The sequence below is a fragment of the Anopheles funestus genome, chromosome 3RL (genome assembly GCF_943734845.2).
Source record: "Anopheles funestus chromosome 3RL, idAnoFuneDA-416_04, whole genome shotgun sequence".
Taxonomy (NCBI): domain Eukaryota; kingdom Metazoa; phylum Arthropoda; class Insecta; order Diptera; family Culicidae; genus Anopheles; species Anopheles funestus.
The window spans coordinates 68,410,388-68,434,068 of record NC_064599.1 but is presented as its reverse complement, the minus strand read 5'-3'; the positions used below and the strand labels follow the sequence as shown (position 1 = coordinate 68,434,068).

At 38.3% G+C, this 23,681-nt stretch overlaps 3 protein-coding genes across 6 annotated transcripts in view; 1 reads left to right on the top strand and 2 right to left on the bottom strand.

The window, feature by feature from the left end:
- The window catches only part of LOC125769015 (uncharacterized), a 257,007-nt gene that overhangs the window by 11,235 nt on the left and 222,091 nt on the right, over positions 1-23,681 (top strand). The window lies entirely within an intron of this gene.
- LOC125769032 (caspase-3-like) lies at positions 8,515-10,638 on the bottom strand. Its single transcript, XM_049437432.1, has 6 exons — positions 10,050-10,638; positions 9,914-9,970; positions 9,622-9,839; positions 9,284-9,553; positions 9,080-9,212; positions 8,515-9,020 (listed from the first exon to the last, which is right to left on the bottom strand). The coding sequence occupies exons 1-6, from the start codon at positions 10,352-10,354 to the stop codon at positions 8,945-8,947; spliced, it is 1,059 nt and encodes a 352-aa protein (XP_049293389.1). The 5' UTR covers positions 10,355-10,638; the 3' UTR covers positions 8,515-8,944.
- On the bottom strand, positions 18,759-22,565 carry LOC125769021 (uncharacterized). The gene is made up of 2 exons (XM_049437399.1): positions 21,614-22,565; positions 18,759-21,524 (listed from the first exon to the last, which is right to left on the bottom strand). Exons 1-2 carry the CDS (start codon positions 22,120-22,122, stop codon positions 20,057-20,059), a joined length of 1,977 nt encoding a protein of 658 aa, XP_049293356.1. The 5' UTR covers positions 22,123-22,565; the 3' UTR covers positions 18,759-20,056.

Sequence of the window (23,681 nt, the reverse complement as noted above, 5' to 3'; positions counted from 1 at the left end):
TCGTTAATCTGAAGGTAAGATGTGTTTTTTTGTGTGTGTGTCATCGTTCTCGCCTTTCATTGGTTCCCAGTAATGCTAAAACGGAAGTAACGGGTAGTCATCTTTTATGTTAGAGCTACGTTTTTTTTTATATCCATTTTGGAAGAACATTCATTCACGGTACGAGACTCACTACCGTCACACTGATAAAATTGGAAAAAAAAATTTTCAACCCTTTTCTTTCTACCACCATTTAGATGGAACATTAAGAGAAGGCCTGAATGGTATCCCTTTCATGCAGCGTTACAGTTTGTTCAACGTTTTGCCTGATCGAACTGCGCCTTCATTGTGCCACCTCGAAACACTCCACGACTGCAAGGGTCGTTCGGTATGTCGGGAATTATGTTGACCGACAGGAACAACGGGGCTTAGTGGTTGTAGGACCATTGCTGCAATGACACTGTCTATAGTGTCGCGCTTTTATTTGTTCAGTTCATTTGAGTGTAAACGAATTAGCTCGCTGTCGCTCGTGTGCTGTTTGAAGTTCAGCATGAAGTTCGTTTCATTACGTCTGGCTAGTGTGAGAAGCAGGGCTTAGTTAGTTGACACATCGATGAAATTAAATCTGCACACTGTAATCTTTGGCAGAAAGGAGTGTAAATGAGATTTTACGTGGGTGGTGATGCTGGGAAAAGCTGCAACACTAATGCTTAAGTACTATCGTCAATATTGAGAATAGATTTTTTTTTGTTAACCGTTGTTCTACATTTGTTTAAGATGTATTTTTTGTGTTATATTGTGTAGTTATCTTCATTTGGATTTTTAATTGCATGGTTTATCGTGTAACCATGACTAATTCCAAAATTAACAGAACAATTTAAAATATGCAAAATGAATATTTTCCCGAAGGCATCTAGAAAACATCGAAGGCATTACAAAAATTCATTCATTCATTCATTCATGAATTCTCCAAGATTCATATTTCCTCAAAATTCCATAAATCCTCATAAATTCTATCATGCTCGCTGCTAATAAATTATAGGTAAATAAACTCAGACAAATCCTAAAATGGCAAACAAAGATCTCTTGTTGTTCCACAACAGAAAAAAATCCAAATACTACTAACATTCGATAATGAAGATCGATTCAACTGAATTATGATTTTTTTTGATAACTTTTTCCTTTGTGGCACTACAACCTCAAGTGGTCTCAGTCTACCATTTCTGACTCTCCTTAACTTTATTTACTCGCATCAAGATATATGTACAGTACTGCATAAAGGAGTAGTAACACCGAGGGTAGTAACACCGGGATTTTCTGAATCTGTGAGAATTTATGATTCTTCGAGGATTTATGAATCTTTGTGGGTTAATGAATCTTTTAAGATTTATAAATCTTTGAGGATTTAGACATTGAAGCAGGTCAAAGAGTTATTACAGAGAAATTGATTTAAGTCAGATTCACCCTACACGAATTTTTATAGTTAGTAAGTTGCTAAAAAATGCAAGTTACTATGTGATAGTAAATAATTCATCAAATGCATCAACACAGTAACTTAAACATTGTAAAATATTCACTTTCATTACATAATAAGCTATTTGTTTCTCTTAAATTATTTTATTATAAAAAAACATATATTCAAATAATTATGGTTCGGACTGTAATGTGCCGTTAAAAAAAACAAAAAAATGATAATATTCCCCACAATCCATAAGAAAGTTCACCTTTCATGTCACCAGGGAATTATAAAAGTTTTCCACTTACCACCGGATAATCGTGCATCGTTACGACATTTATAAATCATAAAACCAAACATAAAAAAAAACCTTCGCACCATTGTCGCTACACCAAATGTCTGCTGCTGCGTACATTGCGATAATGACTTTCACCGAAACGAATCGTTGCGCTCGATTAAGACTCATGACTATTTCTGCTTTCCTTTCGTGTGTGCGTGTGTGAGTTAGTAGAAGTAGTTTTAGTCGCTTGGTAGAAGTTTGGTTGAGGTTCTTTTTTTCTTGGAACCGGAGAAATAGTTAGTACGAATGATATAGTGCGTCGTGACATTAAGGAGAGTTTTCGGAACGGAAGATTAATGTTTTGAAGATTGTAAACGATGGATGTGAAGTTTTCCTGCACCGTGTATAATTATATGTTAAATTTCACCTAAAAATATTTGCCCTTTGCTAACAAGCAAACGATTATTTGATGGAAATTCTTTAAAGTTTAATGCTTTAAATTGTGTACACGTGGCAAAACGATGTTTTCACTTGCTAGATAATGTTCAAAATGTTTGATAGCTGAACGAAAAAAAAAACACAGTTCGTTCCCTCCAAAAGTTCACAGGTACAACGGTTCTACCGAAACATGCATCTTACATTTGCATAATGAACTCCCGTGGAACATGATGTTTCATCAGCTACTATACGGACCAAACCAGTAGCACAATACCGTCTTTCGTCTTTGATATTCAAGCGCATTAGCATAATGTTCGTTGTACTTGGTGAACTAATGACAAGTTGCAACCGGTTTTCGTTTGCCTCTTTTTTTTCCCTGCACAAAACCGAGATGTCAGCTGCACACAGCTTTAGGATCGCTTTTAGTTTTTTCCCTCACTACTTCACCGTACCAAGTAGCGTACAAAAAGGGGGGAAAGCGGAGAAAAACGAAAGCACACAGAAAAGAACAAACTGCTGCAGTTAGTTGTTGAGTTTAATTGAATACAAATGAAAAATCTCACAAATCTGCCCCGACGCTCATGCTTTTGTCCTTTTTGGTTTCGGTTTTTTTTGGTGGGACAGAACATCCCAAGGAACAGAGAAGTGAAATACCACATCGAGTCGAAATGAGCAATCCGCTTTGGAATTTTTCATTTCCGGACGTGGTGTGTGTGTTTTGTTCCCTTTTTTTTAGTTGTTGTCATGCTTCGACAGTTTCTTACGGGGCTGATGAACGACCAACAAAAAAAAACCAATACTACTTTCTCCCATCACCCACTGCAGCTCCACTTGCAATGAAGTGGTTTTGTGAAAGGAGTTTGCGAAAAATTGAGAACTGAAAGACAAACTATTTCAATTTTCTCCGAGACAAAAATGGTGGCTCAGGGGGTACGGTTAGTAGCAAACAGACACAACACGAAGCATTCGTTCCTTGGCAATATCCAATATCAATAAAAAGCAAAAAAAAACCCCAGCCCCAGGTACATGCAGTTAGCAAACTGGGAATCTAGGCATCCGGACAAAATGTGAAAGAATCGTTGTTCTGTTTCTTCTGTACGATTTCCTTTTTTTTTGGTTATTCATCTTCTACCCCGATCGGAAGCTAGGTAGCTCAATACACCTGCCCTTTACAAATAAACAAAGCCACAATCAAACAGAGTGGGGAAAATAAACATTGTACACCGGAATGCATAGTCCGGGTTTCGGAAAGGGGAGGCGGTTTCGATCAACATTTCGATCCGTATGATCCTTCTATACGAATGCATCGTGTTTGTGCAGGCACCCCGGGTAAGGGTACCTGGGAGCGGGAGAAAATTCAAACAAAATTGAGAATCAAACGCTTTACCTTTGGCAAAAACGGTATGTTGAACCCCGGTATTGGAAAACGTTCCGATGCACCCGTAATTCATTTGCTGCCTAAAACATTCCCCAGGTTGTTATCGATACGCCGTTACCGTTCTTTCCATTTCCTTGGCAACGAATTCCGGAAGCAATAATGCAAAAGCTTCGAAGGTAAAATGGAACGAGTTTGTCATAGAGGCATTTTTATTAAAAAGCAAATCCTGTGGCTACAATTTATGTTTGCAAAGCGTAGAATAGGTGGAGGAGGCAGAGTAGAGTTGATGAAAATATTTTTGTTAAATTATATTTATTTTAAATACTTGTTCTCATCGGTATCGTTGATAGAAATGCAATTTGCTCTTAAGTGGTTAGTCTGGTAGTGATTTCCGAGCTATGTCGGCTATGTCGAACCCTTTGCATATGCATCAACGAGCACGGAACGATTGATTGACCGAAGGCAGACACAAACATAGCAAAACCACCGTACCGGAACGTCGGTTTATTTACGATTTATCTAAGAAAATCCTTCCAACTTTCCGGGAAATGGACAAGCATCAAAGCACGGTTCTGCACAAACCGTCCGTTCTAAGGCCTGCCATCCCCGGCTGACTTACGGTACGGAATGTGGCTACATAAATATTATGCACTTTGTGAGTGCATTGGCAGATGCATGCCGGTGCATGGTCAGTTGCAACGCAAATAGCACGCTAACGCTATCGGTGGCATCCATGTCAACAGAGAACTGGTGCAGAGTGTCAATTCTAAACATCGTCTTTTGTGGCTGTCGATGAGCTTTATGAGCTACGGTAAAGTACTGTGCTTATGATGTGCAGCAAAAGGAAAGTATTAGGAAAGCGTTTGAAATAGTTTTCTCTATTGTACAGTGAAGCAAATTATTAATTTGTTTTGTGATGTGAGTTTTAAGTGTCTCTAGATAAATTAAAGATTGAACAACTAGCTTGTATTTCAATTTATGTGTACGTAATTAATTTAATTATAATAAAACTATGCCTTTGAAAATCATGTTGTTGGGTATTAATTCAATTTGTTGTAAGCAAATATAGTTTTTATTCATTTTCTGTAAAATTATGGAAAGCGAATTTGAACATCGTCTCCTGAGTAGTAGCCTGAAATAACATTTGAAAGTATGCTGATAATATTAAAAAAAATCATTTTTGAAACTGAGGATGTCCTAACACGGCGTTTATTGCAGCTTTTGTTACTGTTTTGCCAGTTGCCGCATAATGGGAACAGATCACAATGATGAATGGTTATAATTTATTTTGATACAAAAAATCACAATGCGGTTGATCATTCCTTCCATTTGCTTTTATGTGTGCATTTTTTGGTTTGTTCACTTATTTGATTTTATCTTTCTATTTTTGTGTAGCTAAATTAGTCTGTTTTCTTAGTTTATTTTTTTAACAAAAGTTTCGTTTATGCAATCGAGTATGCCCGGGATAAAGCAAAGTATAAGGAGGGACTGCCATATGGAAAATTTACACAGTTCAACTTTTTAAGAATGACAATACGGCTAAAGGTCATAATAACTTAAATAACTAATAAATAAAATAAATATATGTTTCGTTTGGATGCTGCATAAGTGTCATAACAAACCTTGTTTGTAGTTTTTATGAGTTTTTTTTAAATAACAGTTAATCAAAAGCTTTAGCAAGATATAATTTAGTGTCGCTGGAATTTTGGAGTCTGGCTTGTTTGGCTAATACTGTCTTTAAATTTAAGCTTTCTAGGTTAAAGTAGGGTAGACCACAATAATGTGAAACCCTGTTCAACATAGCTATTAAAATTACATTAAAAATATCTATCGGAAGTAGGAAGGAGAAATCCATAGATAAATGTCAATATTTGCAAAATTTGATTTCTAGATATTAAAAAAAAGAGTTTTTACCATTCTCTTTGTGCAATATTGCCCATTGTGCACATGCAAATAAAAACGAGATTCTATTTAAAAAGGTAAAAGTCCATGTATATCTCAAAAAAAAAATTGCAAAAGAGAGTTAAAAGCACATATTACGCGACCATGAACCAATATATGTCATGACCAGGAATATTCACCACTCAATTCTGCGTAGAAATTGTATTTAAATATGTTATCTATCACTTCAAGTAACATTTTCCTCATGGTTTTATTAGAATAAAACTCCTTTTAATATTTTACAAAATTCATCAAAATATACCCTTTATGATGCAAGTTGTTAAATCTAGCTTAAATGATGCTTATGCGTTACTGTTTTCATAATAAACTTAACCAAAACAATTTTCAAACAAAATAGAAAACAAATTATCATTCAAGAACAACATTTTGTCATTCATTCGCATGAAAACCTTTTCCATTTAGCTAGTATTATCTGTTACTCTACGAACAACGAAGTTACCAGTTCACCTGTACGATCAAACTTTGATTTTAAACGAAAGTTTTCGTTACTATTTTGCTGTCGCGTTGCTTGCTCTTCCACTCAATTACACCGCCCATCATCCTTGGCACGAGGGAAAAACTTTCCTAATCAACCGTAAATGTTACTATGAAAGATGAAGTTTTGTTTTTTTGAATTTGCCCATTTAATTTACACCCGGCCCGGTACGGCAAACCGGTGACAGCAATGTGCCTTTGTTTCTATTTTTAGTACCACTAAGCAAGCATGAAGTAAGGGAAAGAGAATGTTTAGCATATTTTGTTCTTGGAAGGAGGAAAAAATTACAAGGAAGAATATTCAGGTGAAAATAAACTAAAAAAAATCATGATTCTCCTTATGGGGTGCAAACTTCATTTCAAATAAATATTGTTAGGATGGATTCTCTATGATTGTGTTTGGTTTTTGTCATACGAATGAGTTTTTAAATTAAATCATGGGGAAAATGTTGGTCTTCAAAAATTGTATTTATATTTTTGATACAGCTTAGGCTCATTGAAGCAATGAAAAAATTGTCAAAATCTATTCTTTTTCCTGAATTATTTTCATTCTTCATTTTGATTTCTCTTTATATAGGAAGTCTTTACTCTTGGATTTAACGAAACGCCACACTTACTTCAAACAAAGGCCACATAATGGTGTACTTCCAAACGATTCCACTATTTTTAGCTGCCATTTTAAAGCTAAATGGCGCACACATTTACATTAAAGAAAAACACACGCTTACCAACTGCACCGTCGGTCTGCATCTCAACTAAGGGGTCGGCCATTTTTTAATTATGTGCTGCAAAAACATTTGCCTTGTGGCGAGTGCAGCTGAACACGCTCCCAAGAGCAACCCCAGAAATGCTGAGCAATTTCAGCATAAAGACCTCTTGGAATGGTTTATCTTTCAACACGACCCCCAGGAGTAAACGTTAAGCACCTTGAGGTTGGGTTAAAAATGATCGCTTGCCACCATGTACGCGGTAAGAACCCATTCGCCCGAATGCCAATTAGCTCTCAGTTGCTATATCTTTGTGTGTATGATAGCATGTAATCGCTTGCGCTGTCTGTAAGCTTTTTGGTCTGTTCCGTTGCATAGTAAAGTAATCTAAATTTAAAGGCGAAAAAAAACGATCGAAACCTAAGAAGCAGAGAATCTTCTATACCCGGGGACTCATCTCGACCGGACAGTAGAACCGTGGATCGGAGGTACCATGTCAGATTCGGGTATTGGAAAAAAGGGTTTTCTGGTGGGATTAATTTTGATAAACTTAAAAGATTGAGAGCCTCTTAGTTCTCTGTTCTGTGGAGTTGGGTATGAATGTTTGTTTTATTTTTTTCCCCTCTATTTTCTTCGAGTTGAATTTCCGCCTAGAGCAGGCTAATGAAATGGAAAACATCCACCGTAGGGAAAGCGTCCGAACGCTTCCGGACGACCAGATGCCGGCAAACGGTCGGGGGGAGGGGAGGGACTGAAAGCGATTTTCATTAAACAAATCGATGAGCAGCAATTCACTTTTGAATTTTTGCTTCCACCTTTCCAACATCTCCCGGGCGGAAGTTCTTCATGGTCTTCATGGTTGTTTTGCTTCTGGTAAACTTTTGTTCTTACGGTTTTGCGCTCAACTTGCCCGACTGTGGACGAAACGATCCGATTGGATTTATTATCTTTCTTTGATGAGATTCTTTAGATGATTGGAATTTGGACGGATGGACTTTATTAAAATGAGCTGATGCGCTGGAAGATGCGAACATTCCTGAGCGAACTTCTTAGATTTTTTTTTCAGCTTGTTTCCGAGAAATCCGCTACGATCAATTGGTATTATTACCATTCAATTATTGAAGAATAAAAAAAATAATTTAGTAATTTGATATTTAGTTTTGCTTGTCATTATAGTTCCAACATTTTGGGATTCTTTAGTCTGGAGTTAATTTTACAGATTTTGCCCAACCTTCCAAACCTTTATACTATCTGAAAGAGTTTTCTCATGAACTGGGTAAAAAATATAATTTTTCAAGGTACTTCAATGCATATCTTTGCATGCCAACGCTTGATACATTGTTCATATACTTGTTTTGAACTTCAGCTGGGATACTCCTCAGTTTCTTTCAAGACTCTTTGTTAGAAGACATTTGAGGCGCAGCATTCAATACATTTTCGAACAGCTAAACCATTATCTATTCCTTTCTGATGGACGCTTCAACGCCATCACTCCATCTCAGTCTCGGCTTACCAAGTCTCCTCTGTCTTGGTTCACGACCTAAAAGGACTGTCCGTCCGGTGTCATTCGAATGACATGACCAGTCTACTGAAGCTTGGCGACTCTACGCTAGTGAGTTCATCGACCGCGTTATTGTAGCTGATCCTTCATTGCCACTCCACTCATACGGGGTCAAAAATTCTTCTAATGTCTATGTCTATATCTTCTTCTTATTCGAGTCTATGAAGCCTCAAAAGCCTACGCCATATAGTAAACAAACAGCTGTCAAACATCACAATAACTGACAGATGGCGATAATGGCGAATGGCGTTTTCTGTATATGTGCATAGTTTAGTACAGTAATTTTTACTAATTGACATTTATTCTGTTTTATTGTTATGTACATTGTATCTGTTATTTTTCTTATCCCACATCACATTCATAAGAAAACTTCTATCGCTATATTATGACTTCAAGGCAATCTCCACTACTTAGATGTTATCGGATTCCTTGTCTTTCTGTTGCGTTGTGGATTTCATTGTATAATCTCAATAATGTTTGATAAAGCAAAGAGTTTTGATAACGTGTTGAGTTAACCGTTGCTTGCATCTTTTGTTCGTTGTCAGTAGCAATAACCTCCGTACTTATGCAACTTGCAACAAAGCAAAGTTATCGACATAATGCTTTTGCCTGTATGATATCATTTCTTTGTTTAGCTGACGCTTTGTTGTTTGTTTACCACGCAGGGTATTGTACTTTCCATGTGCGATCTTTGATGAAGAGATTTGAACTAAGGCTTTCGATGCAATTTACCAAATATTAGTTCTTTCTGCAGCGTTGTCATAAGTGTTGGTGTTTGTAGAATGCTACAAAGAGAGTTTTTTAAATGATTGTGTTACTTAAAGAAAACTTTACAATAACATACCCCTTCGCATGAAACTCTCTGTTGAGTAAAGTGTTAATGTTGATAATACTTTGCTGATTGTTTTCATCCAACAAGCGCAAAAAGGCTTGCATAAAGAAGCTTCCTTCATCTGTGTGACGGTATGATACAGCTCCTGAAATAAGACATTATGGTTATATTTCAAACAGTTAACAACTTCCCATTTTCTCCCCCCCACTTTCTAACCATGGTACGAGCTTTGAAAGGCAACTATGTCGATCTTGTGACTCATTGAGCGCGTTGCATCAGTGACGATCTTTGCATCTCCTCGGCAAGCCTGCAGGACGAATATTTTCGGTTTATCGTTCAGCGTACGGTTTGAGGTGCAATGCTCCACAATATCGGTATGAAATGAGTACATATATCCATCATGTGCCATGATTGTATCGTTCACACCACCGTGACTCATGATGAAAACAATCAGGCAGCTGTATTTCGTAAAGTCTTGGTTTGATACTAAAATTTTGGAAAAGCGAGAAAGATTGTTATTTAAAAGCAGTGTTACACAACGTTAAGCTACTTACTCTCTTCCATTTTCTTTTGCACTTTGCGTAAAGTATAGTTTTCATTAATATCAAGACTGTCGCAACGATAATTTTGCAAGATCTTTTTGATTTTCTCCATGTCTTTCAAGCTACCGTCTCTGTTATGTTGACTTTTCTCGAATTTGTAATGATGAAACACAAGCACATACGCTTTTTTTGACAGGTCGTACACATTACCGTGCCTTGCAGGAGGATAGCTAAAATAAACACAAAGTGTAAAATGTTTATTGCATTTCATTAATGGCAACAAAAATCTAATGTGTATACATACGTGGTAGTTTTAGCTGGTAAAATTGCTGGCCTACTAATTTCTTTGTGTTGAGTATTACTATAATATAAGTAAAAAAAAAGAGATTATCACTGGTTCAGATGTACTCTGTGTATCAATTTTAGGAATGATGATTCACCTCGGACTTCGCACAACAGACGCATCGGCCGATACGATAAGTGAAGGTCGCTTGTAAACGGGTGTATATGAAGGCGAAGGCATTATCGGTCTGATTCCCGTACCGGAAGATCTGATCGTTTCCGAGGTAATAGAATTTGTTGAAGTTCTAGTAGTATGTACCGTTTGCGATATCTGTATTTGTTTCGTCATTTTTACGGACGAACTTTTCGTGATGTACCCGTTGGAATCCATTTCCGGCCCCCTTATGGACGATTTCTTTTTTTCACCTTTAGGTTGTTTATTTTTGGAAAAAATGCTTCCCATTGTTCACACACTGCACAATATCTTTTAAACTTTTAATTGTTTTCAATTAAACACTGAAACTAACTATTGTTTAACCTTTCCTTCTTACATTGAACTTCGAAACTGTTCAATTTACAGTACGATACGATTCGGTTTACCGTTTCTTTGCACAACTGTCGAGATAAGAAATGATAAGATAGCATTTACCGTTTGACGCTAGTGACAGCAACGAGGGGAGTGAAATGTCTAAATCGAATTCGTGTACCGCACAACGGTAAATGGATATTTGATTAATATGTTAAAATATTTTTTTTTAGGAGGATTTGTGATAAAAATGCACAACATAAAATATAACGTATATACTTAATATAATATAATATAATATAATTTTTTAACATTTTTTTGTTTTTTTTCATTTATTTTTTATTGTTTTTGTATTTCTTTTTGTTTGTGTTGTGTTCTAATTTTATTTTACGTTTAAGTTTAAATACAATTTGATGTTATTTTATGTTACATACATTTTAATCTATTTTTGTTTATTTTATGTAATGATATTTTATTTTTATTTCATGTTTTTTTTTCATTTGATATGCTGTGATGTTACTTTCAGCTTACTTTATCTTATTTCTTTAAATTTGTTTAGTGTTATTTATTTTTTGATATTTTGTTTACTTTTAGTTTATTTATTTCTCTCATTTGTTTACTCACTTCTTTATTATTTCAAAACTTTCTTTATTATTTAATTAAATGGATAAAAAAATATATGCCAAAATGTTAAATCTTATTTGTGTCAAACACTGTTGCAGAAAATAAATTAAAAAACTATATTTTGCACAATGGTAAAGTGTGAATCGCGTGCAAACCTAGCTGCAACCTGGCATGCGTTTTATGGTATCGCTTTTATGCTCTTGTTAGCCACCGTTGAACTTTCCATTTTTATCCTTTTACGCTGTTAACACCTTGAGGCTACCGAGCTTATAGCAACGGCTGCGTGACTTGAGCAGCTTACGTGTGGCTAGCATAGCATTCCGGGGCTAAAATAAATAAGAAAATAAAGCGCAAGCAGCAACGTGTATCATGTGCTGGCGACAAAATCAAATTACGAACAGTATAATGAATGTGCTGTCATGATCCCAGAGCGCGCACATGTACGGATGCTTGTACCCCAGTGCACCGACCTATGTGTGTGTAGGTCGACCGGCCTTTTATGGTCGGCACTTGACTCACGCGGTGGAAAAATGTGCCCCGTTGAACTTTGTACCGACACACCACTTAAGGCTTATTAAAAACTTCCCATGAAAGTGGGTAGAATGGCGTAGGAGGTGACTGCAGTACTCGTTATGGTGTATTTATTTTTTTTTATTTGCAATAACAGACTGTTAGAATTTTCCGTAGGTTCGTAGCTTATTTCTTGACCTGATTTGTTGTATAATTTTATAAGGGATTATAATAAATTTTTCTAAGGTAATACGGTGGACAGGATTGAAAACAAATAAAACACCAGCGTTATATAAGCTGTGCTCGAGTAGCTCCTATTCAATAATGGTATATTTAACTTGTTTTCATAATGTTCAATCATTTGTAGCTTCAAAACAAACAAAAAATATTCAAAACCAAAGAAAACGCAATATTCACAAACATAACATTCCAAAGAACCGATATCAAATGGGGTTTTCAATCAAATGGTAGCACAATTTAGTTTTTCGTGCAGATTTCAATTAGTTTCTGTTTCGCTAGTTTGAAAACCACACTGTCAAATCATTACCGAACATGGTGTCTAAACTAAACGGCACCAATACGGTACCGTACGGTGATAGTGACGGTTAGTTTGATTCTGTGAAAGTGCTTTTGATCTAGCAGTTGCGTTCAGCGAAATCAGGCCATGAATTGAGCCGAAAATTGAAACAGAAAATCACTCGTTTGATCTAATAATTTGGCTACTGCTTAACAACATCCCCCTCCCAAGAATTCGTTGGATAAATTCTAGTTAATCACAACATTTGAGTAATGGTTGGTTCACTTCATTTTTGACTCGCTCATGAAGGTGAACAAGAGAATTTATATTTGAAATCAAAAACATCACTTCAGCGGGCAAGATGCATTTGCTACTAAAGGCAATGTCTACCAAGTATTTGAACTAACCTTTTATTAAAGTTAGGCAAAATGGATTTGCTGATTAAAATGTGCCTTTTAGTTTTCGCCTCTGTGCAAACAGATCCGAACGAGCTTCATTCATTAGTACGGCAAACAGACACATCCCATACAAATAGAACCCTACGCTGATGGTTCAAAAGCGTACAGAAGACACACGTAAATTGGAGTGTTCGGAGTGTGGAAACCCGTTCCTGGTTTGAGCAATACGAGTGTATCGAACATGAACATGTAGAATTTAGGAGAATTTTAAGATGTTAGTTTTGTGAATTATAGAAGACATTATATGGACGACTTGATTGTTTTACTTGAGTGAAAAATTATTGAAATATTTTGTAGAAACATTGACTTTTTTAAATATAATGCCACTTTTTTATTACTTAAATATTCTATAAAATAAATAAAATGCATTTGCAAAAATTAAAAGTTTCACGTATAAAATGTTTAACTGGAGTTTGGAAAACACCTTTAAAAATAAACTCAATTTTATGTTTCATTTAAAATAAAAACACATACACCAACCAAGCTGACAAAACACTAAAGCTGCGCTGAAAGTTTCGGGTTGGTTTGCTGCTTCTGAAAGCTTCTCACACATACGCTTCTTCATTTTGGTTTTCCTGTTCTTCTGCTTGCCAGAAAATACAGAAAAGCAGATAAATTTTCCCTGATAAAGAAATCATGAGTGTAACGGGGTTCGATCCGATCCGGACTACTACACCGCTGCTAGGTGCTTCTGGTCGTTTCGAGCAGAAATTCCAGCTGTAATGTGTTCCTTTTTATGCCACTTCAAGATGTCTCGATTGAAATACGACATCGGATCGTACCGCAGAATATCTGCAGTGTCGTACCGGTGTGTCCTGAACTGCTTGAAGTTCTCCAAGCAATTCCACCCGCGCATTACCCTTTTTCGGTTGGACAAGTCCTGCACCGGAGCGAATCGAACGAGCACACACATCGCGGTGCAGTGGTGTAGCGGGTGGTGCAGGTGTGAATCAATCTTTGGAACGAAAAATTTATACGTCCCCGTAGCTCGATCGGAACATCCGTAACCGTACCTGATGGCTGATGGATTCTGAAGATTTTTATGGCTTCCGAATTAGATGGTAGGAGGTACCGTGTGCCGGGTAAAGGTGAACGAAGTGAGCTGTCCCAGTAGAAACGGGAACAGGAGTTTGATACACGGTGAAGACATTCGTTCCCTTTACGGCGTTAGTGGTTACCGTTTGGTCGCCTTCCAAAGCAGCCGGAATAGCAGCTCATAAAAAACATTCACCAATGAATCACTCCACACCATGGCTGCACGAGTGCTGAATGCGGGAAAGGATAACGATAATCAATTTGAGCAGCTTTTGTCACCTCCGCACGAAGCGAAATGTCAGTGTTTTGCCAACCGGGAAAGATACATACCGTGGAATCAAGTATAGCTGGGTTGAATTATTTCCAGCTTAGCGGGGTAGGTGGATTGCTTATGGAATGCTAAGAAGCTGATGCTCTGATCTCGAAAGTGAGGTTAATATTTAATTTATATCTACGCCATTATATTCGCAGCTGTTGCATAATGTACATGACGGTCGGGTGGCATCCGGGATGGTTTCATTCCAGGAAGCGCTCTGACCTGTATTTAATAAAGCTCCAAATAAAACACTACCAAAAACGGATACTTTGACAGCGTTACCGAGTTTGAGTGACAGTTGTGGGAGGGCCGTAATTAAGCTTGATTTTCCCTTGAAGTTTGTAGTATTTTATGACTGATGAAATGTTGGCAGTCCGAGCTCTGTACAATAGCAAACATTTTGTAACGCATTATTTTCGTTACGTTTGGTTGTGGGTTATTGATGTCAAACATTTCGATCGTAGCTGATATTTCTCTAGTACGAACCTTAACAAATATTCACACCAGAAGTATCAAGCGTTTTAAGCGTTTTTCGTTCGTGGTTAATTTTTAAACAATTTCGAAGAGTTGGAGAGTAGACGTTCCAGTCTAATTGATTGGTACGGTCAATCTAGTGTTAACCCATTATCGAGCTCTACGAAATTGCTTACAAAGTAACAACCAAAACGAAACGCTTAAAACGCTTGGTAGTTGTAACGTTAATATTGTTTGCGCCTTTTCTTAGGCAAGCCGCATTACATGATATGACTATTTACATTAGTATTAGTGTAAGAACAAGCCTTAGGATGTGCTAATAAGTACAATAAAGCTAAACTTAAGTTGAAAGGAATTTTATTTAAATTTTAACATAACTTTTCATTTCGGCGAAGGATTATTTAATGAAACGATAGAAAATTCATTTCCGTGGATAGGAGTTTAACTGTCAAATCAATTATTTCACGGAAACGGAATATCATTCGGATTTAGTCCTTTATAGGAATGAAGACTTCTGTTTACATTTAAAACAAAACTGCAAAGTCCTGTTATGTATACGAAACACCATTGGAGAAAGATTTTAGCGGCTGTTTGTTTTTTATTTGAAATGCCGATATTCACAACCACAGCATTAATTTTTGAAAAATTAAACCCCCATTTATATTGTTGACATAAAATTCGATTGTAATATCTTGTAATCTTTATTGTTACAGCAGCTTATGTTGCATCCATAGCCCTTACCAAACCATATGGATTCAAATGCTAACACTAACGCAGTACGCATTTCGACTGTCATAAACCCATCAATTCTGTCGATCGTTAGGCTCGACCGGTGCACGAGAGAATTTCGTAATCCAATCACATTTCTCTCGCACCAAAGCACAACGCACTGTTTCCGAACAAAATGCCCAACGTACGCATTGTATTATCCCATTCTATTCCTACGTTCCACAGTGCGAACTTATGCTACCGGGTTCGCAATCGGGCACTATCAATATTTGCGATAATATGGCCCTGTCCTGGTGTTTGGTCCCTGGACGTGGTAATTACAGTCAGATTTTCTAAATCCTTCCATTTGAAGCTGAAATTTTTGGCCGACCAAAAAAAAAAAGGGTCTAGAAACGAGACACAGCAGCTGACATATGTAAGCCGTACAGTAATTCCGCTTGATTCCAATTTTGACTTTACGACACCGGCGGGATGGACTGAACTGGGCCTGGGGCCCATCCCGGATAGCATCTAGCATGTCGTGTCCAGCCACCTTCGGGACGTTATCTTCTGGTGTGTGGTGTGCTCTCTTTCACCATATTCTACCGTTGGAATGTTTGGCAGGATCTTACGTAAGGTTCTTGTCGACAGGGTGACCTTAATGTTCGTCTAGCCCCTTTCTTGTCAGCTCATTGTAGTGTACGGCACTGCAAAACAACCCCTCGTAACGGAACGTACTCGAGCGGAACACACTATAGAATGTGGAAGAAAAGCTTCAAGTTAAACCACAACAGCCCGGTACGCTTTCCGGCAGACGTGGACCAACAGCTTGCGGGAGGAATAATTCCACTTGGCCTAAAAAACCCGAATCTTCACCGAAAGATAAAATTATCACTTTATTGTTGTTTGATGATGTTTTCTCTGGTCGAAAAGGATCGGTTGGGTTATATTTTTGGGGCTCCGTAACTTTTACCCTCAAGAAGCGCAGGCAGTCGTTGAACACGTCCTTTAGCATCGTTTCCTTAGCGACGATTTGAGGCAACCGTGCAGTGCGGTAGCAGTCAATTTCATGGATAAGACATTTGTCGGTGACCTAAGATTGTTCGTACAACACGGGGCCTAAAACGTACCGGTCGCCCCGTACAGCAAGCAGGCAATAAGAACAAGGGTGCGAACAGCTCTCGACATGCTTGTTACGGATGGTAATTGATCATTACCATAAATTTTCGGTACCACCCGTTCACGATGCCACGAATCGAGAACCACTGGGCGTCTCCATTTCGATGCTTGTGCAGCTACCGGAAGGTCGGTCGACTCTTCCGCTGGATGATCTTTCTGAAGTTTGTTGACGGATTTTCACTGGTGCCTTGCGAAGCCATTCATCCGGTGCGTCATTTCGATTTGCAATCGAACACAGAATTTTTGGGCGGCCAGATAGGGTTACGTGGCCATTACATGGGTGACCTTTTACTTAGGTGGTTTCTGAAATTTAATTTCCGGTGTTACAAATCAAAACTTGCCTATTTAAGGATTGCCATTGTGGTGTTGTGGCGTTCATTGAATCGATTGTATGGCTTTGGAAGAAGCGAAAGTATTGACCTAATTCTTACAAGGTATCGGAAACACGTTTCAAACACCACCAAGCGTTTTAAGCGTTTTTTGTTTGTTTGCTCTTTGTTACTTTTTCGAGAATTTCGAGAAAATGGATTTATTGAAATATTTTGTGGAGTTTGGGATAAGGTTTTTTTTGTTATAAAAATCATGTAAAAACTGTTTTACAATTGTTTAACCCCAAAAATTATTGTGATGAAAATGAAGCGTTTTAGTAAAAATGACTGATCCGGTAGTTTTAGTGTTCTAGTGGTAGTTCTAGTGATAGTTCTAGTGTTAATTATTGTTTGTGTGGAGTTTGGAATAAGGGTTTTTTTTCTTATAAAAATTTTGTATAAACTGTTTTAAACTTGTTTAACCCCAAAAATTATTGTGATGAAAATGAAGCGTTTTAGTCAAAATGACTGATCCGGTAGTTCTAGTGTTAATTAGTGTTGTTATGCTTACGGTTTCAATTTTAGCTAGCGTTATTCATGATTGAGTGTTATTTAGGGTGTTTTGTTTATAAATCTATAATCTTGTATAATTGACTTAACCTACGAATATTTAAAAATCGACTGAATATTGCTTTTTTCTCTATGCTTGTAAATATATCGTCTCTCTGTATAGAAAAACCCCGCCGAACAAACAAGACGTAAATCATAAACAAATACTATTGGCCGTATTTCCTGCCCACCATCAGTGCAATGCATCTTTCATCGATATTTGTAATGCAATTCAATGCGATGCTTTGTGTTGCAAAACAAAGTTTAATATTCGATGCAAAACCTGTCATCAACTGCATACGACACGCACGTTTTATTCTGGTAAAACTGTTTTAGTTTTTTCTCTCCCTTTTTTCCCCCGAAAAATTCAAACATGCAGTTTATTTCACCATTTTGCAAACGGCCATCCTGCAACGCACACCCAATCCTTTACAGAATCGGTAGTTATGAGCGGAAATTTGAATAACGTCAAATATTCAAATAAATCACACACTGTTTTACTTCGTAAACTGCAGCCTGCTTTTTTCCTCCCCCTGGGTGAAGATCCCGAATGGTATGTGGGGTAGTGGAACTGTTCATGCCAGCCAGCGACATGTTTACGTCCTGTCTCGCGTACACCAGCACCAGTCAATGCATTGGTAAATATTTCATTATTTTCCATCGCGGGTGCATCCATCGCGGATGCAAACGGACAGCCAGGAATGGATGGAGCCGTGGCAGCAGTGTTTTGTTTGTTGTTTGGCTGTCGTTTTGAGAGGGTTGAAATTATTCATTCAATTTATGGTTTTTATTCATGAATTATCGAGTTACAGACGCTTCCTCTGATGGTTGGCCGGTTGGAACGTGCGCCCATAAATCTTCACTTGAGCAGGCTTTTTTCTCTCTCCCGTCATTCCTTCACTTTCTTCTCCAGTTCGGGCTCTAGGCCAATCGGCTCTGGGCCATTACTTTGTGATTGTGGAAGTGTAACGCTTGCAGGAGTTTTTTTGTATGTTACTTTTCTTGCTATATTTTTGCAGTAATGATTCTTTTTCACATTGCTATGATTGCAATGCATTTTTTCTGCAGATCCATTTCCGATTTACTTCATTTCCCGACGGTTACATTACAACATACTTTTATGTGAAATTCAATACATTTTAAAAATGAATATGGGTTTAATTGTTTTGCAGTAAATTTTTAATAAGGTTCATTTTATCATTAATTTCTTATAATAATATCTTCAACGAAGCGAGGGTTAAATTTCATAATTAACTAATGTAATAAAATCGATAAAATAAAATAGCAGAACACCGGTTCTATTTGCTCAATGGCACTTGACCTAACAAATAAACTTGAGCTGAAACGTTATTGTTTACAGTTCAATTTCCGGTTTTGGATCTATCAGTGAAGACTCCACTTAACCTTTCACGTCAGTACAAAGCACTGTGTGAATGAGAAGATTGCACGGATAATAGGAATGCTTAAATAAATAATAGTGTATAATTTATGTATATAAATAATATAAAATATGAGTGAATAATGTGAGGTATTTTTAAGTGAATGGTTTTTAAAGTACTTTTTTCCATTCAAATTATTATGTTAACATGCATTTGAGGTAGCTTGATTTCAGGTAGTGGATTTTTTTCGACCGAGAAAAAATGATGCAATCACTTTTATTTATCGCCACCTGATGATGAAAATCGGATCTCCCTTCCACAATGCTTGTTTCTTTGGTCAGGGCGCTTTGTCACGTTGTGACATTCCACTATTCAGCCGAGAAGGAGAGAAAGAGAGAGGGAATGAGACTGATTCCCATCGTATCAGACGGCATAAATTCCAATCAACACTATCCCCGCAAAAGCACATACACACAGCATCCCAAAAGTCAACATGCATCCGATGCACATACTATCCGATATTCCTCCCGTTTGTCGAAACGAAAAGCTTCTTCTGTGTGTGCTTTCTTTATTCCAGCTTCGCTCTCTCTCTTTCTCTCTACCGGTTACCATCAGAACGAGCAAAGCCACATGCAGATCCAAGGGAATTTGCAACCCGTGCCGTGTGCAGCACATGTGACTGTGGCTAGGCGAAATGGATGTCTGATGTCGCGTTTGCATTCGGTGCCTGGTTCTGGGTCCGGGAGTATTCGCAAGGCACACAACGCAAGCAAACCCGCTAGCCGGAACGAACGGTTGTAGGTGGCGTGAATGAATGGGTTTGCAATGTTTGCGTTATCAATAAAATACACAAAAACAAAATCTGAAATTTATATAAATATTTCAACATTATTTTGCACACCCACCGTCATTCGCATTTCACCGTCGCTTGGCAGGGTTTTCTCACACGCCCTCGTACTTAACACACACAGAACCCTTTTTGTGGTAAAATTGTTGAAGCGACAGAACTGGGAAGGATATAGATCCCAAAAACCATATAGACACCTATGCCAGAGTGACACCGGGTGAGGTGGAAGTGGCGAAAGTAGTTCGGAAAGGGTAGTTGCAGTTTACCGTGGCTGGTCGTCGAGTTGGTTGTCGAGCTGAAATTTATTCCCCTCCTTTTTGTGGCATTCTTTCGCCGAATATAAATTTATAATCACAGTGATATTCAAATGTTCTTCGGTAGCGCATATTTTTTGGACATTTTATGCAAACCGGGTTGCATCCGGACGGGATTGGGAAGATCGGGTATGCTGGTGGGCAAACATTGGGCGACATGTTCGACGCTCACGAATAGCCATAAATTTGCTTCCAAACATACCGCCACAGTAGTTGCGCGTAATAGTGCTACGTTCGAAACAGAATGTAGCGGCACCTTGTTTTCTAATAATGAACATGGATTTGGGATTTTCGATCACCGATTGCATATGAACACACTTTATTTGAAAATTCAAGCATGATCGATTAAGTGGCGGTTACGTTAGGACAGGGTGCAAGTTTCTTGATTGCCAGGCACACAGGTGGCTGAGACGGGGTTAAAAATTTCCCCTACTGCGCACGTCGATACACCACCGATTCCGCTGATGCACACGATGTACATGTAGCAGTTACCTGGGTAGGGCAGAATAATAATACCCTGTCCTGCACAAACTTCGTTCGGATCGATGGTAACCATCTCAGTCGTAGTAGTTGTCAACTCAACAGTAGTTGTTTCAGTTAATTCCGAAGTAGACGACACTGTTGTTGTTGTTGTAATATCCTCGGTCGAAGATTGTGTGCTGATCTCGATGGTACTGGATTCCGTACTTAGTTCTGAAGTTGTTTCTGGTGTACTTTCAGTTAATTCCGAAGTAGACGACACTGTCGTTGTCGTAGTAATATCCTCGGTCGAAGATTGTGTGCTGATCTCGATGGTACTGGATTCCGTACTTAGTTCTGACGTTGTTTCTGGTGTACTTTCAGTTAAATCCGAAGTAGACGACACTGTCGTTGTCGTAGTAATATCCTCGGTCGAAGATTGTGTGCTGATCTCAATGGTACTGGATTCCGTACTAAGCTCTGACGTTGTTTCTGGTGTACTTTCAGTTAAATCCGAAGTAGACGACACTGTTGTTGTCGTTGTAATATCTTCGGTCGAAGATTGTGTGCTGATCTCAATGGTACTGGATTCCGTACTTAGCTCTGACGTTGTTTCTGGTGTACTTTCAGTTAATTCTGAAGTAGACGACACTGTCGTTGTCGTTGAAAAGTCCTGGGTCGAAGATTGTGTGCTGATCTCAATGGTAGTGGAGTCCGTACTAAGCTCTGATGTTGTTTCTAGTGTAGTTGAAGGCATGGTAGGAGTTCCGGTTGTTGTTATCGCACCACTTGTTGTAAGTTCAGGCGTAGTGGGGCCAAAGGTGGTCGAGTCTGTTACTGTTGGAATGGTTGTAAAATCAACAGTTGTCGACGATTCGACCGAAGTAGTAGGAGACATTGTTGTTTCAGAAACGGTCGTACTCTCCACCGGTGTTGTAAACGAAGGACTCGTTGTAATTGGTTCAATTGTGGATGTAAAACCAGTAGTTGGAGTATTTAAATCCGTAGTGGACGTGAATGAAGGAGTAGTGCCGGACGAAACTGTCGTTGAGGTTGGCTCGTTTGTAGTAGATCCAACAGTTGTAGTCGTACCCGGTTGACATGTGCCAGGAATGCACATACCGAGATCCTCAGAAAAATACTCCCCAAAGTCACAGTTTCTAAAGTGAGGGAAACCATCCACGCATACGTAGTAGGACGTACAACTTCTGGGATTTGCAACGTTTATGGTCACGTTTATGCTGCAGTACACATCGGGTACGCTGCAGGCCGAATATTGTGGATAGGTGCAGGTTCGTGATACAATGTCAAAGTAAAGATTGTTGTAGCAGTAGAACTGGAGTGGGTTCCCTTGAAAACACAGATAATGCCTGCCAAAGATAAGGTGAGAAGTAATATTTAATCACACGTCACAATCGCACAGTAGCATGATACAGTGCAGTGGATTAGCTTACAGTACCTCGAACAGTCCTCTAATCTGGAATCCGGTAGCCATACGGGATTGTAAGGATCATCTTCCGCCGGACAGCTGTATCCGCAAATCACATTGCTCGGTATATCGCACGTATTGAGCTGCGGGTTGAAGAGCAATCCATTGGTACAGCTTTGTTCGATCGGCACCAATCCGTAGCAGATGATGTACTGTGAACAGTTCGTTGGATTGGGGAAAACTTCCACTGCATTCGGATTGTTGCACAGTTCCTCAAACTGGAATGGTTGTTCCATGCGGGTTTCTTGTGCAACTCGCTCAAACAAACACATTCTCGTATGTGTATCGAAGTACTGGCCATTCGGGCAGGGAACTGTCTGCACTGCACCTTCTACACATCTCGAATACTCTGACGGAGAACTTGGATTAGGCAAGGTTCCTCCCAAACCGTTAAACAACTCTTCCGAACAAAGCAATTCTCCGGTAGTGCAAGCAAACACTACCGAAGTGAGCACTATTAACACGCGATTAATCATCATGCTGAGCACTACTACCTTACTTACAGCTATCAGCCAAACTGAGACCAATGTACTGACGTACAGCTTTCTTATTTAAACTTGAGTTGGCAAATCTATTTCGAAGATAAGAAATGAGCAGATTACTCGCACGTTTACTCAACGGCTTTCGGGTTTTATTCGCTGGAGACAATGACTTCGTTTTATCGGTGCGTATTATTTCACGATTAAGTCATCGATGGATGTATGATTTCATAACTCCAACACGATATTGATAAGGAGTTGAACCAATGTCATACGCTTATAATTAAAATCGGTTTTTGGCATCTCAATGGGCGCTGATTTAACTTCCGTCTGTTAATGGTTTTGTACAATTTTTCTACCCGGTAGCGCTTAAAAAACGTGATGTAAGAATCAGCCTCCAGTTATAATTTGGACGAGCATCTGATCAATTGTTCAATACTCGGATACTTTGAAGATTTGAAGAGGCTTCGTGAAGAGGATTTGTGTCTGACTTTAAAAGATATTAAATTTTGATTAGAGATTAGAATACAATAGTAATAAGTGTCGATATGACTTGCGATACGATGGTTCCAAGTTTAGGGTTGCACTGATGAAGTCCATGTGCTTCTTTGTGTAAATGCTATCTAAAATCATAAAAAATTTACCATATAATTATAGTTGTATTATCACTATGTCCTCATAGCTCATAGTACACAACTAGGGACTATAAACAAACAGCGAACTACAGCACAACTGGCAGAACGATTGCGTTGAGACGTCAACGCAAACCGTACAGCGAATCGCTCTCTTTGTACCCAACCGCCGACTGGAACACAGCTAAGTAATAAAGTGCATTATACGTAACACGTAATTATATATAAAATTTTTTTTTTATAAAAAAATGAAGAATGTGTTTGCTGTTAATAGACGAATAAAGTCATATGTTATTTATTATTATAATAATTAAGTATGAAGTATAAGTGATACGGCCGTTCTAACCGATTAAAAAAATAATTAAGTATTAATGAACATTTTTCTATTTAATTCATAAACATTAAACATCAACTACATCTAAACTCTAAAACCAGTAAAATAATCTGTCAACGCATAAATTTTGCTGTAGATCCATCTTACGCATGTGTTAATTTCACGTACCCGATTCCCCTGCTGTTGTACTGTTGCGAGCAGGACACTAAAATAGCCTACTGACAGCTTCATTCAGCATCAAATATAATTTAATTGATATCTATTCTGATCTTCCCGCGGAATTGAAATTGAAAACGAACCATTTCCGAACCGGTGCATTGTTGCACTATTATCGTTGCAAATTATACACTCTGCCTGCTACTGCCACGGTTTCACTATTTCACCCCCCCGGTGCCACCGGTTTGCCTCCTGCACTGTACGCCCGATGCACATCATCGACCGGCTCAACAAAATGTGTTTTAATTAAATTTCCTCAACCAAATTTGCGTGACGAAATAATGGATTTTTATTCGTCTTTTTTTTCCCTGGACCGTGTTTCGAAATGCCGGATCGGTGTTTCAAGCTCGTGAGGAAATTGCAAGCCCCTTGCACCT